Raw genomic sequence first — 13,032 nt, forward strand, 5'->3', positions numbered from 1 at the left:
AGCTACGCGCGCCACGGCCACCGCCGGGACTAGAGCCGCCCCTGGCCCCGCCCCGGCCCCGCCCCTTCCGTCCGCTCTGCTACGGGGTCTTAACGGGCCTTCCTCACACCGGAAGCTGATTCCTCCCCCAGCCCCTCCCCCTTCGAAGGCGAAAGAGCCTTTTATCGCGAGACTTCCGATCTCCTTCGGGCTCTTTCGCCGGCGCCCAGATCGCGCGAGACCACAGAGGGAGCAGGAGCGTGTGGCGCGCGCGGCGGCCGCGACGGACGCAAGATGGCGACGGCGACCATAGCTCTCGTAAGTGAGCCGCCCGTCACCGCGGGCCGCCGCTCAGCTGGCGGGGGGCAGTCGTCGTCCCGGCCAGGGCGTCGAAGGCCCCTCGGAGACGCGGCCGTCGGTCCCGGGCCTTCGCGGCTCTTGGTCGCGCGGGGCGGGGGCGGGGCGGGCGTGAGGCGGGGGCCGGCCAGCGGCCTCAGCTTCCGGCTCGCGGGCTGCGGCTTCCGGCGGCCGCCGTCGGGGGGCCGTGCGGCGCGCGGGGCGCGGCCCCCTCCGGGTGCGGCGGATCTGGCGGAGGCGAGCGGCCTCGGGGCGGCGCCAGGCGGCCGTCGCAGCGTTCTGCCAGCCCGGGCGCCCGTGGCTCGGACTTGACGGCGGGGCTCCTGGGAGCGATGGCGTCTCCTCCCGGCGGAGCGCAGGGGCCGCCGGGCGTGCGGGGCCTGTGGGCAGGAAGCGGGGCTCGCGGATGCTCTGCGGGGAGGGCCGGCCGGCTAGCAGGGGCTCCGCTCCGGCCGAGGACGGGGGAACGAACGTGCTGAGCACACATTCCTCGAGCCGTTACTCTCTCGGGCGGTCACGGGTGTCGGGCCACCGTGGGGAGCCGCAGGCAGCCCCTGCCCTGTTGGCGGGTCTGGCGGACACGGAGACCACGGACTGCGAGCCCGAGGGACCAGTGCTCGGGGTGCTCTGGGCACCCACGGGGGAGCCCCTCCCTGCCCCGCTCAGTGCTCAGCTACTTCTTAGTGACATCGAGTGAGTCGCTTGGACGAGAGCCCTGGTGCCGGGCTTCCATGGTGACGTCTCCCTTGACCCTTTTGCCTCCCTTCTCCTCTCAAATGAGTGTCCTCCTGGACTCTTCACGGCGTCACTTCATCCCCGTTACCTGCCGCCGACCTGTACCCAGAGGGACATGATGGGGCCTGTCTGTGAAGGCAGCGTTGGCAGGTGGCTGCAGGCTGGAAGGATAGGGAAGGCGTTTGGGGTCAGGGAGTCTGCTTAGGCTAGACCTAGGCCTTGGCCAGGCCCTGAGCTGGGGCTTGCACACAGGGAGGGAGGCTGGACCCGTGTCACCCAGCGAGATCGGACCCCCAGGGAAGAGAGGTCCCCGGTTAGGGGAACCCAGTGTGGGATTCGGAGACCCGGCCATCTTTCTACCGCGTCTTCCCGTTGAAGCCCAGGAGCACGTGACTTGGGCGGGAGGGAAGTTAGAGAAGAGATGGGGTGGAGGGCTCGGCGGGTCCCACGGAGCGGCCAGACTCGGCCGGGAAGGAGGCGGCGGCTTGAAGATGGGGCCCCACGCTCCTGGGAAGGTGTGGAACGTGGAGGAGGAAGAGGAGCCAACGAGGGTGGGTGGTGGGTGTCCCCTGAGCGCACTCAGCCTCGGTGGCTGCGGGAGGCTCTGACCGGCAGCACCTGCACGGCTGCGGACGGAGGGGAGAGCTGTCCCCGCTCTGCTGCGGCACAGTGCCCGACGTAATCCCGGTAGAGGCGGACGTGGGCACGAGGTCCGAGCCCCGTAAGCTGAGGTGGCCGTAGGCTGTGTTGGCCGTGAGTCCTCTCCGGGGGTTAACCCGTGCACGTGTCCGTGGGTGCGGGAAGCTGCAAAGATCCAGAGTCCGGTGTGTCTCCGATTCCGGGCGTGGGCTCCCGGCTGTGGCCTGACGGGCTCCTCTTCATGCCTGTTCAGCGGCCACATTTCCAGTCTGTTTTCTTGTCGCCTCGGCTGGGCGTGGTGAGAACTGGTTGTGTCTCGGGGCCCCGCCTGCTGGACAACGCCGGTTTCTGCCCTTAGACGGGTTTCGGCTCTTCTGGGAGGGCAGAGGGGCACTGAACTGGGCGGCTGGTGATCCGCTAGGGAAGGACACAGGAGGATGCAGAAGTGCTCTTGTCACCGTGCCTTCCACCCGCTGGCTGCAGGAGCAGGCCACAGCCCTTCGTGTCAGGGACACAGTCTTCCGGGGACGCAGCGTGTCTCTGACTTACCGGCCGTTCTTCCCTACCTGTGACAGCTGGGCTCACTCCTGCTTGGGACCGTTACCCTTGGGTTCCATCTGGCAGGGGCCTCAGACCCTCTGCCTTCCCTGGGGCCACTGTCTCTCTCCTCCTCCTGAAGACCCTGCGTGCGCACTGTCTCCTCGGCCTCCGCGGCTGCCTAGACCCCAGGTGCCTCCTCCGTCCCTTTCTTTGCATCTTGTGCTTGACTTCCCTGCTAGTGCTCGTGACGCACAGAAGTCCTCTCTTGTGGGTGCCACTTGGCGTGTGTCTCGTCTGGCAGCGAGCAGGGCACCACGGGCAGAGGACTGAGTGGACGGGGAGCGCCCCGCAGCGGCTCCGCTCTGTGGCGTGGACTCTGGGTGTCACGCCCGTGCTGCTGGTCACGGAACTGGTGGCCTGCCTGCCGCGCACGGAGTGAGTCTTCGTGCCAGCCCCAGGGCACAAGGCCTGGGGAGCCAGAAACCTGGGAATGTTAAGGAATTGCTTAACTTTGCTGGTTTTCTGATGGAAATAATCCTCTTTGGTCTGGTGAGCTGTGGCAGTGCTGGAGTTGGGGCCCGACTCAAGGGGCCGTGTTGCCCCCCAGAGGGCACTTCTCCCCCTTCAGGCACGGACTGCCGCCAGGTGTGGGGAGCTTTGTGATCACAGAGCCTCCTGTTTCCATTGCCAGGGGGAGGCGGCGTGTGACCAGCTGTGATGATAAGTGACCGTTTTCTCCAGGCTCTTCTAGTGTGTACTTAGAGCGGAAGCTGGGGCTCTGCGGGACGAGGGACGTGGTCTCTTTTGGAGGCAGTGGGAGGTCGTGTGTAGCACCTGCTCCTGGACTGATTTTTCCTTAGACGTCTCCCCTGAGCCGTGCTCTGCCGCAGCGACGCCCGCTTCCTGTGCGGGCTGGTGGTTGACTCGGGAGAGCCGGAAGCTGTTGATGAACGCGCCCTCGGGTTGGCTGTGTTCGTGGGTCAAGAGACGGGATTGCGCCCCCGGACTGAAGTGGTCCTTGCTGTGGGCCCTGACAGGGCAGCCTCCGCTCCACATGTGCTCCTGGGGTGCCGGAGGACTCAGGCAAGCCGGACACGGGCACCGTCCCCAGCTGCCGAATGCCCACTTGGGGGGACCCATGCCAGAAGGGCCCCGGCCCTCGGCTCTCTCTGATGTAGCGGCGTCGCGGAGCTCAGAGCAGCTTCAGCCGCAGCGCCCGTGCCGCTGGCCACGGCTCTAGCACACACAGGCTTGTGTTGCTGTCTCCTTTGGGGCTCGAAGGCCTCAGACGCGCTCTGGCCACGTCCGCTTAGCCTCTGACTTTGTGTACGGGGCTCCAAGGATGGGCATGGCTGTCCCCTGTGTTCCTAGAGGGCGGTAGGCCTTAGAAGATGGGAGCAGGGTAAGTGTGTTCTGCTCTCAGTTCCGGCCGTGTAGCCTCCGAGAAGGCGGACTAGGTCTCAAGGCCCTTTCAGCGGTCTCCCTTCCCCGTGACGTGGCCCACCTCCTGCCCTTGGCCTGCCTTTGCTCCTGCCGTTGGCTCCTCTGGGTGTGGGGTGTGGCCAGGCTCTCAGCTGCCAGCCCTGGACCGTTTGTCCGCTGCGGGAGGGAGGCTTGTGCACACAGACCACCTGCCTGGCCCTGTCACGCAGAGCGCAGCCCTCCTCAGAAGGGCCCTCACGAGGGGCTGGGGGTGTGGGCTTGAGCAGAGTCTGTGGAAGGCGTTGGGACTGATGCTCAACGGGGGAGGGGGCGTGCTGCTGCAGAGAGGTGCCCGTCTGCCTCAGGAGGGGTGAGGGAAGATGGCCAGCTGTGCCCCTCGTCATCCCGTCTGGCCTGTCCCAGCCTGCTGGCCAGAGAGGAACTGATCTTTCAGGACCTCAGCTCTGGGGCCAGGGGGCGGCTTCAGGTGCAGGGAGGATGCCTTTCCTTGACATGGGGCGGGAGCTCTCTTACTTATTCTCTGTCCTGGCCTTTCCTGATGACTCCCTGCCGACTCCGGGCTACCCTAGATTCTGCCGGGCCCTGGGCAGCTGCAGGTGTCCTGGCAGAACGAGTGGGGTGAGTGGGCTACTGTGGGGTGTCCAGGAGCCAGGCCAGAGCTGGGCTGCCCCAGCTGGATTCTCTTTCTCATCCGTGGGCACTTAGCCCTTAGCTAGGGAAGGGGAGAGAGGGCCGGGGCGGGTGGTCTTATGACTGTCCATTACAGCCTCTCCTTCCTGCCTGCAGCAGGTCAATGGCCAGCAAGGAGGGGGGTCCGAGCCGGCGGCGGCGGCAGTGGTGGCAGCGGGAGACAAATGGAAACCTCCACAGGTACTGACCTCAGCATCCTTGCCCTCAGGCCCGCCTGCCCGCCCGCCCGCCCATCTGCCTGCCTGCCCGCCCGCCCGCCTGCCTGCGTGTCCCTGGGCCCAGAGAGATGGGGGTGGGGTGGGAGGAGCCCTAGGGATTCTTCTCTGCCTCCTGGGTAGAGGTGCCTGTCTCCTCCCTCACCGCCCAGCCTCATGCCTGGCTCCAGCCTCTCCCCATAGCGTCCACCCTGCTTCTGCGGTGGCTCGCAGCGTCGTGCGCCTTCAGACTTCGGGCAGGTGGTGACGATGGCCAGGTGGGGGCTGAGCCAGAGCTGGTGTCAGTTGTTAGCCATCACGCCGTTCCAGAGGGCAGCCGCGCTGTTGCAGAATGTGATGGGTAGTAAGGACCAGAAACACAGATTTTCATTTCAAATCTGAAATTTAGATAAAACAACAAAGCAGAGTAACCTGCAAGTGAGAGCCCGGGGTCTGTGTGGGGCTTGGGCCGGGCTTCCGAGTGGGTGTGGGCAGGCCTGGTCCCGCTGGGGTGCCTCTGCCCTTGGGAGCATGTCCTGTAGGAGGTGGAGCCAGGCCTTGTTGCTGGGTAATGAGGTTCTTTGTGCTTCTCCGTGGGTTGTAGTGGGGGCCTGACAAGGTGGCCTGGGGGCCTGTTGGAGCTGGGCCCTCTTGTGGGCCCCCCGGCACACTCAGGGGAGGGCTGGCCGTGGTATGCAGCCTGGATCCTGAGAAATTACGGGGGCTGAAGCAGATGGGCGAAAGGGCCAGGACGTCCCTCTAGCCAGCCCTCCCCTGCCCTGGTTGATGGGAGAAGGCCCTTTTGTTTATCCAGACAAAGAAGAGATTGAAAAGCTTCTAAGGGGCTGGAAGGGGGTTGGCATTGATTACCATGGTGACAGCCTGCTCTAGAGTCACAGCCCCTGGCTCTCAGGGCCTCTGTCCCACTAAGAAGAACCGGGCTTGGGGCCAGCTTGGGAGGGCGGAGAGGACAGGCTTTAGGGGCCAGACTGGGGGCCTCCAGGCCCCTCCTGCCCTTTGACCCTGTGCTAGAAACCCAATACTTGGGCTGGTCAGGATGGTGGTTCTTGGGGTTTGGGTCAGCTGGCCCCTGCCTGCCTCCTTCGAAACTCTGTCGTTGCTCCTCACGTCTGCACTGGGGATCTGCCTTCTCCGCTGTCCCTCCTTAGGCTGTGTGCTGTTTGCAGCAGAGCACCTCCTCTGGCGGGGGCCGGCGGTGGTCTGTCATTGCAGTTGCTGGGCAGTGCCAGGCCCTGTGAGCTGGTGGGCAGGCTGCTGTGACCCGACCCCTGGTGCACACACTCTTTGGCTCAGTAGCTGTGCTTCGCTTTTTCCTTGCACGGCTCTGTTCTCTCCCTGCGGACAGCTTAGACAGGGGTTTTGGCAGAAGGAATGTAAACTTAATCCTGGTTGCATTGAGTCTATCTGTGGCGGGCTGTGCCTGCCCTCCCCCTCCCCCAGAATATCTCCGGGTGCCCATGCTCGCCGGGCTAGGGTGCGGAGAGCCCCACTTTCCTCCGTGGCTGGTCTGCTCCTGGCCTCTCTTCCCAGGGGCTAAGCACAGCCCAGGGAGGAGTTTGGTGGAGATGGGCTGTTGTGGCCAGGGAGAGCAGCTCCAGGTTCTCAACAGTGGGGGTGGGGGGGGTGGGGCGCTGCATGGAGGTGTGCTGGGAGGGAGACCGTTTCCCTTACTTGCTTCTTGAGTGGCCCCTAGAACTCTGCCCAAGCAGGGACGTCGAGTCTGCGAGCCTGGCTGGGGCTGAGGGAGGGTGTGGGGGGCGGGGGTGGATGCCACGTGGTCCAGGAATGAGGAGTCCCTGCACATCCAGGGGACCATGGCCCCCTTGCCTTGTAAAGGGTGGCTGGGGCCAGCTCTCTCCCGGCTCAGGGCTGAAGCTCTGGGCTCGGTTTTGCGACGAGCACTGGGCCCTCCTGCTTCCTGCCTGTCTTCCTAACTCCTGAGGAGGCCTTGTGGCCAGGGCCCTGCCGATGCTCTGGCTCGTCCCAAGGCCCCCAAGGTACCTGCCTGCCTCAGTGGCATGGGTCTTGGGAGAGACAGGCATAGGGACAGGCACAGGGAGATGGTAGAAGGGCAGAGCTGCCTGTCCCTGGGGAGTGGGCCGGGCCTGGAGGCCTTGTGCGGCTCTGCGGGGCGGGGTCCCGGGGGCCGTGTGGGGGAGCTCTCAAGCTCGTTCTTAATGACTTCCCTGCTGCCCACCTGCAGGGGACGGACTCCATCAAGATGGAGAACGGGCAGAGCACGGCCGCGAAGCTGGGACTGCCTCCTCTGACGCCCGAGCAGCAAGAGGCCCTCCAGAAGGTGAGAGCGCACCTCCTGGGGAGTCGGGGGCAGGGCTTGGGGGGCGGAGGGTGGAGGAGGGCGCACCCTCTGTAGACCGGGCCCCCCACTGCCCCTCACCACCTCCTCCCGCAGGCCAAGAAGTACGCCATGGAGCAGAGCATCAAGAGCGTGCTGGTGAAGCAGACCATCGCGCACCAGCAGCAGCAGCTCACCAACCTGCAGGTGAGCCCCTGGGCCCCCGCGCTCCGGCTCGCTGCTGGCTCTGCTGGAGGCCGCCCCACCCGCCTGGGCCGGGGAACCTCCGCCGCCCCTCCCCGCCACCTCCGCCTCCTCTTCCTTCTCTTCCTCCTGTGCCTGTGGCCATCCCCACAAGCTGTTGTGCTTCTGTTTCTCAAGGACTCGTTCTTGGGGCGCCCAGGCTCCTCCGTGGGGCACGAGTGGCCCAGCCTTACCCATCCGCTGAGTGCCCATGGGCCCCTCCCTGCCCTGGCGCTGTAGCTGTGCCCCGCCCCCTGAGTTGGCTCCTCCTCTTGGACTTGAAATTGTTGCCTCAGGTTGCCTGTGCGCCGGGTGGTGCGGCATGTAGGGGCCTTCCTTCCCGTCCCCTTGGCCTCGGATGAGAGCGGTCAGGCCCCGACCCCTGCAGTGAGTCCAGACCACCTGAGTAGGGGTCCAGGACAGAGAGGACAGGGCTGGGGGCGCCTCCAGCAGCCTCCTGCTCTAGCCCTGTGGCCACCAGCAGCCATGGCTGTGGGGAAGAGGCCAGGGCGAGGCTGACAGGTGCCTGGGCCTCGAGCCCCCTGCCCCCTGCCCGGCCCTCAGGAGACACCCTGGCTCTTCACTGTGCTCCACCTGCACCCTCCTCTTCCTCCTCCTCCTCCTCCACCACCTCCTCCTCCGCCGCCTCCTCCCTTCCCTCCCTCCGCCCCCTCCCCTCCTTCTGCCCTGCCGGCCAGGCTGTGGGGCGGGGCACCTGGGGCTCTGAGGCCCGCCCCGGGCAGGTGCCGGTGGCTGGCCAGGCGGCTGGCAGTTTGGGAAGGCAGGCGGACGTCCCTGGCAGGGCGGGACTCCGGGCCCTGCCGCCGCCTGCGTGAGGTGCGAGAGCGGGAGGCTGCTCGGCCGCAACAGACTGAACTCTGTGTTTACTGTCTTTCAGATGGCAGCAGTGACAATGGGCTTTGGAGATCCTCTCTCACCTTTGCAATCGGTCAATAGAAATGCTCACTTCTTCCGGGCTCATGTCCTTAGTCAGGCTAGAGGGGGGCAGTGCAGCCCGCGCTGGGGACCTTGCTCCCCCAGCCGGCCCTGCCCGCCAGCTCGGGACGAGCGCAGCACAGCGCCAGGCGTGGCGGGGCCAGTGGTGTGGGCGGGCACCCAGCCGGGACCGCCCCTGGGGAGGCCTCCATCTGCTCTGAGGTCCCGCCTTAAAACTAACCGGCCAGGTAACTGCGGAGGGCAGCAGGCCAGGACGGCAGCTGCCCACGCCAGGCCCAGCGGCATCCATGTCGCCCGCACGCACAAGGTGCCATGCCTGGGCCGCCGGCTTTGCTGGTCTCCGGGCTGGCCTGGGCTCCTGGGTTGAGAAGGGGTCAGGCCCCCGAGGGGAGAAGAGTCCTGACTCCCGGCCCCATCAGACCCTGGAGGGAGGATGGTTGGATGGGGTGGGGGGGCTGGGGAGTGCCAAGCAAGCAGGAGAGGGACGGGCGAGGACTTGGTCCTCTGGGCCTGGCTGTCCGCAGGGCGTAGGGGCCGTGCAGCCGGGGAGCCGCCAGGGGCTGGGCTGAGCCCAGAGTGGGCCCGGGAGGAGGCAGAGGCGGTGCCTGAGGCCTTGGCTGCCATGGGCGGAGGAGTCTGGGAAGGAGATGCTCCTCCATCATCCCAGAGGCCAGCTGAGGAGGAGGCCAGGCCCTGCTCCAGGAAGTCTGAGGGGAAGCATGGCTCTTCCTGGGCTCATCCCTGCGTGTGCTGCTCTCACAGGAGGTGTGGCCAGACAGACCCAGTGTCTTCTCTGGGAAGCGTCTGTCGGGGGCGGGGGGTGTCAGGGAGAGGGCTCTTGGCCCACCTGTTGGGAAGCCCACACTGAAGAGGAGATAGGCTCCCTCGTGGGGAGTTGTGACCCGAGAGGCATGTGACTTCCTTTCGGGCTGCCTGTTGCAAGAGGGGACATAGTTCCACTTTTGGGGTCCTCGGTCTCAGCAGGGGCCTGAGGCATACTTGTTGGGAGCCCAGTTTGAGGAGGGCAGTCCCATTTGCGGGGGGATTCCTAGTTTGGGGGATATGCGGACTTGACTTTTAGGCTCCTCCTGGAGGGAAGGGGAGGCCTGGTCTATATACTAGGCCAGGTGGTGTCTGAAGAGGGAAACTGGCCCCCGGTTATGGGGGCCTTGTGAGGGTGAGGGGAGCCCCTGTTTATGGAGAAGTTAGAGCCAGGGCCCCATCTTCTTTGCCTCTCCTGGGTCTGTGGTCTTCCCCAGGGCTCAGCTCCTCCTGGTGGCCCACTGCGTGTGGCTGTGGGGACACCCCCCCCCCCCGCCCCGCCTCGCACATCGTGCAGAGGGGGCCTGGGTGGGAAGCCCATCCCTGAGGGCGTGGAAAGGTCCCTCGGCCCCGGCTGGCCCTAGTGCAGAGGCAGTGTCTGTCCAAGCAGAGCTCTGGGCCTGCTGGGCCTGTTGTCTCCCTACTCCAGGGAGCCCCAGGGCTTCTCTTTTTGGCGGCTCTGCCACCTTCTGATGTTCCTGGGGGCCTGGCCTCGGGGCTGCCGGCGTGAGCTCCAGCCACCCCTTTTTGGTCAGGTGCTGAGCACACTGAGGGGCTTGCAGAATGCCCAGCCCCCGCCTGAGCTGGCCCTGCCTGAGCAGCTGCTCTTTGTTCTCTCTCTGGGGAGCCCCCATCTGGGCTCCTGACCTCCTCCCCTGGGCTCTCTTCTGGGCAGTAGCTGCCCTGTCTTGTGCCCCTTCTCTTGCCTCCACGCTAGCGGGTCCCTCCAGCCTGGATGGCTTCCCCTTCCCTCTTCTGTCGGAGCACTCGCCCAGGACCCTGGGAGGATCTTCCAGCCCAGCTTGGGGTACCTGGCCCCCAGACTGGAAGGTGGGCATGGTGGGAGGGCGTGCAGCCCTGCCTCCTGGCCCCTGTCAGCTTTGCTGCCGGTCTGCCCAGGACCTGGATGGGCCGGGGTGCGTCCGTGTCCTGCCTTTGGGCCTGACCTTCCTTCCTGGGGGTAGGGTGCTGTTGACCCCTGCTACCCTGACCGCAGGAGCTGGGCCTGCACCGTGCTGCCGCGTGGGGAGCCCTCCCCCCGGCGGAGCTGGGTAGGTGGGCCAGGAGGGGAGTGGGCTGCCCAGCCTCTTGCCACCCCCTCACAAGCCAGGGGCTCTCTCTCTCCCCTTGTGTCCTGCTCCAGATGGCAGCTCAGCGGCAGCGGGCACTGGCCATCATGTGCCGGGTCTACGTGGGGTCCATCTACTATGAGCTTGGGGAGGACACCATCCGCCAGGCTTTTGCTCCCTTTGGACCCATCAAGAGCATTGACATGTCCTGGGACTCCGTCACCATGAAGCACAAGGTGGGCTTTAGTCTGCCCCTCCCCAGGCCCCACCCTCCCCACCTTGGGCTCTGTTGGCCTCACGGCACGTTCCTGTACCCAGGGCTTTGCCTTTGTGGAGTACGAGGTCCCAGAAGCTGCTCAGCTTGCCTTGGAGCAGATGAACTCGGTGATGCTAGGAGGCAGGAACATCAAGGTGAGGGCCAGGGAGATGGGCCTCGGGGCTGGCACGTGTGTTCTCTGTTCTCAGTCAGCCAGGCAACGCCGAGCAGCCTCTCTAGAAGCCTGAAGTCTGACGTGGCCAGGCCTTGCTGACTGGGGGCTGTGTGCCCTGCCTCTCTCCCAGGTGGGCAGACCCAGCAACATAGGCCAGGCGCAGCCCATCATAGACCAGCTGGCTGAGGAGGCTCGAGCTTTCAACCGCATCTATGTGGCGTCTGTGCACCAGGACCTTTCAGATGATGACATCAAGAGCGTCTTTGAGGCCTTTGGCAAGATCAAATCTTGCACGCTCGCCCGGGACCCTACGACTGGCAAGCACAAGGGTTATGGTTTCATTGGTGAGTCTGGAGAGAGCGTGGCAAGGGTGGGGCCCACGGGTGGGGCCCACCCGGCACCGTAGCTCCCCCTCACCGCTGCTCCTGCCCTGCAGAGTATGAGAAGGCCCAGTCGTCCCAGGATGCCGTGTCTTCCATGAACCTCTTTGATCTGGGTGGCCAGTACTTGCGAGTGGGCAAGGCTGTCACCCCCCCCATGCCCCTGCTCACACCTGCCAGCCCTGGAGGCCTCCCGCCCGCTGCGGCTGTGGCTGCAGCTGCTGCCACAGCCAAGATCACAGCTCAGGTGAGGGATGGCCCAGCCACATAGTTCATTTGTGGGTGACAGCCCCTCCCTCCCTCCCTCGTCCTTTGGGGGCTGGCTCTTGGTGTGGTCTTGAGCGGGGGCGGCCAGACTGGGGACTGAGTGTGGTGATCTTCCGGGCTGCAGGAAGCAGTGGCTGGAGCAGCGGTGCTGGGTACCCTGGCCACGCCTGGACTGGTCTCCCCCGCACTGACTCTGGCCCAGCCTCTGGGGGCTTTGCCCCAGGCAGTCATGGCTGCCCAGGCCCCAGGAGTCATCACAGGTGAGCCTGGATGGGTCATGCCTTCCCTCCTTCCCCTGTTAGTCCTCTGGGCATAACCCTGGGTGGGTAGGACCTTGCTCAGCCGTGGCTGAGTGGGGTGGGGGCACTTTCCCGGGAGGGGCAGAGATGGGGGAGCGTGACTGCTGGATCTGGTGGGTTTGCGCAGGTGTGACCCCAGCCCGGCCTCCCATTCCGGTCACCATCCCCTCTGTGGGAGTGGTCAACCCCATCCTGGCCAGCCCTCCAACGCTGGGTCTCCTGGAGCCCAAGAAGGAGAAGGAAGAGGAGGAGCTGTTCCCCGAATCGGAGCGGCCGGAGATGCTGAGCGAGCAGGAGCACATGAGCATCTCCGGCAGCAGCGCCCGCCACATGGTGATGCAGAAGCTGCTGCGCAAGCAGGAGGTGGGCGGTGGGGGCCTGTGCAGGGTGGTGGCGGTGGCGGGTAGCTGGGGCGGGGGTGGTTCAGCCTGCTGCAGCGCTCCGCTGTCCTCCCCCGCACAGTCCACAGTGATGGTTCTGCGCAACATGGTGGACCCCAAGGACATCGATGATGACCTGGAGGGGGAGGTGACCGAGGAGTGTGGCAAGTTTGGTGCTGTCAACCGCGTCATCATCTACCAGGAGAAGCAAGGCGAGGAGGAGGATGCGGAGATCATCGTCAAGATTTTTGTGGAGTTCTCCGTAGCCTCTGAGACTCACAAGGCCATCCAGGCCCTCAATGGGCGCTGGTTTGCTGGTCGCAAGGTGGTGGCTGAAGTGTATGACCAGGAGCGTTTTGATAACAGTGACCTTTCTGCGTGACCTTGGCCCTGTTGCCCGGACTTGCACTTGCTCCTTGTTTCCTCGGGGTTCTCTAGAGTGATGTGTTGGTGTCTCAGGCCCAGCCGCCCACGTGGGGATAAAGGTGCAGATGCCTTGGCCCTCAACCTCCCTGTGTGACAGTGGTCCTGTGCTTCTGGGCTCCCGGGGGCAAGCCTGGGGGAAGGAACAGACAGGGGTCCTTGAGGGCCTGCGAGCACCTCCCTTCTCCGGAGGAGGGGGAGGCGGGCCGGCTGCGGAGTACACTGGGGCTCCCCTGCGGTCCCGGAGCGGGGCTTACACCCCCGCCCCCCCCCCCCCCCCCCACCGTGTCACCTGTACCCGACGGGTGCTAGGAGAAGGCCCGCGGGAGGAGCCGGGCGGGGTGGGCGGGGGGGACGGCTGGCCAGCCGCGGTGGGGTTCGTGGGTACCATCCTGGGGAGGGGACCGAGGCGGGGGATGGGGGTTGATGGCCAGGAAGCCTCCAGGACGCCTGCGGGAGCGCGGGCCTTAGGCCGACTTCATGTCCCGGCGTGCTTTGCGGACGGGAGCGGGGCTTCCCGGCAGGCTGTGCGTGGGGCAGCTACGGGCTCTCGGAGGCGCCAGCAGCGCGGGGACTTGTGGGGTTTGCAGTTCCCAGCGGCGAGGGCGGGCCTCGGCTTCCCGGCGGGCTGCGCGGCGGCCGGCGGT

General features: G+C 65.8%; 1 protein-coding gene across 6 annotated transcripts; it reads left to right on the forward strand.

The window, feature by feature from the left end:
- The first annotated feature begins 158 nt into the window (after nt 1-158).
- Nucleotides 159-12,467, forward strand: PUF60 (poly(U) binding splicing factor 60). Of its 6 annotated transcripts, none has more exons than XM_047727542.1 (12): nt 159-297; nt 4,480-4,563; nt 6,802-6,897; nt 7,012-7,101; nt 8,036-8,086; nt 10,280-10,441; nt 10,524-10,616; nt 10,767-10,980; nt 11,073-11,263; nt 11,408-11,543; nt 11,710-11,945; nt 12,045-12,467. In XM_047727542.1, the coding sequence occupies exons 1-12, from the start codon at nt 274-276 to the stop codon at nt 12,342-12,344; spliced, it is 1,677 nt and encodes a 558-aa protein (XP_047583498.1). In that variant the 5' UTR covers nt 159-273; the 3' UTR covers nt 12,345-12,467. The 6 variants fall into 6 exon arrangements, with proteins under 6 accessions (XP_047583498.1, XP_047583499.1, XP_047583494.1 ...); XM_047727538.1 differs by having other exon boundaries at nt 169-297; nt 4,483-4,563; XM_047727543.1 differs by lacking the exon at nt 8,036-8,086.
- Nucleotides 12,468-13,032: the final 565 nt, after the last annotated feature.

Source organism: Lutra lutra, chromosome 4 (genome assembly GCF_902655055.1).
Source record: "Lutra lutra chromosome 4, mLutLut1.2, whole genome shotgun sequence".
Lineage (NCBI taxonomy): Eukaryota > Metazoa > Chordata > Mammalia > Carnivora > Mustelidae > Lutra > Lutra lutra.

Coding starts and splice junctions, on each gene's coding strand:
- PUF60 (XM_047727542.1), top strand. CDS start 274: ATGGCGACGGCGACCATAGCTCTC. Junction 4,564..6,801: donor ACAAATGGAAACCTCCACAG/GTACTGACCTCA, acceptor GCCCACCTGCAG/GGGACGGACTCCATCAAGAT. Junction 8,087..10,279: donor CTCTCTCACCTTTGCAATCG/GTCAATAGAAAT, acceptor GTCCTGCTCCAG/ATGGCAGCTCAGCGGCAGCG.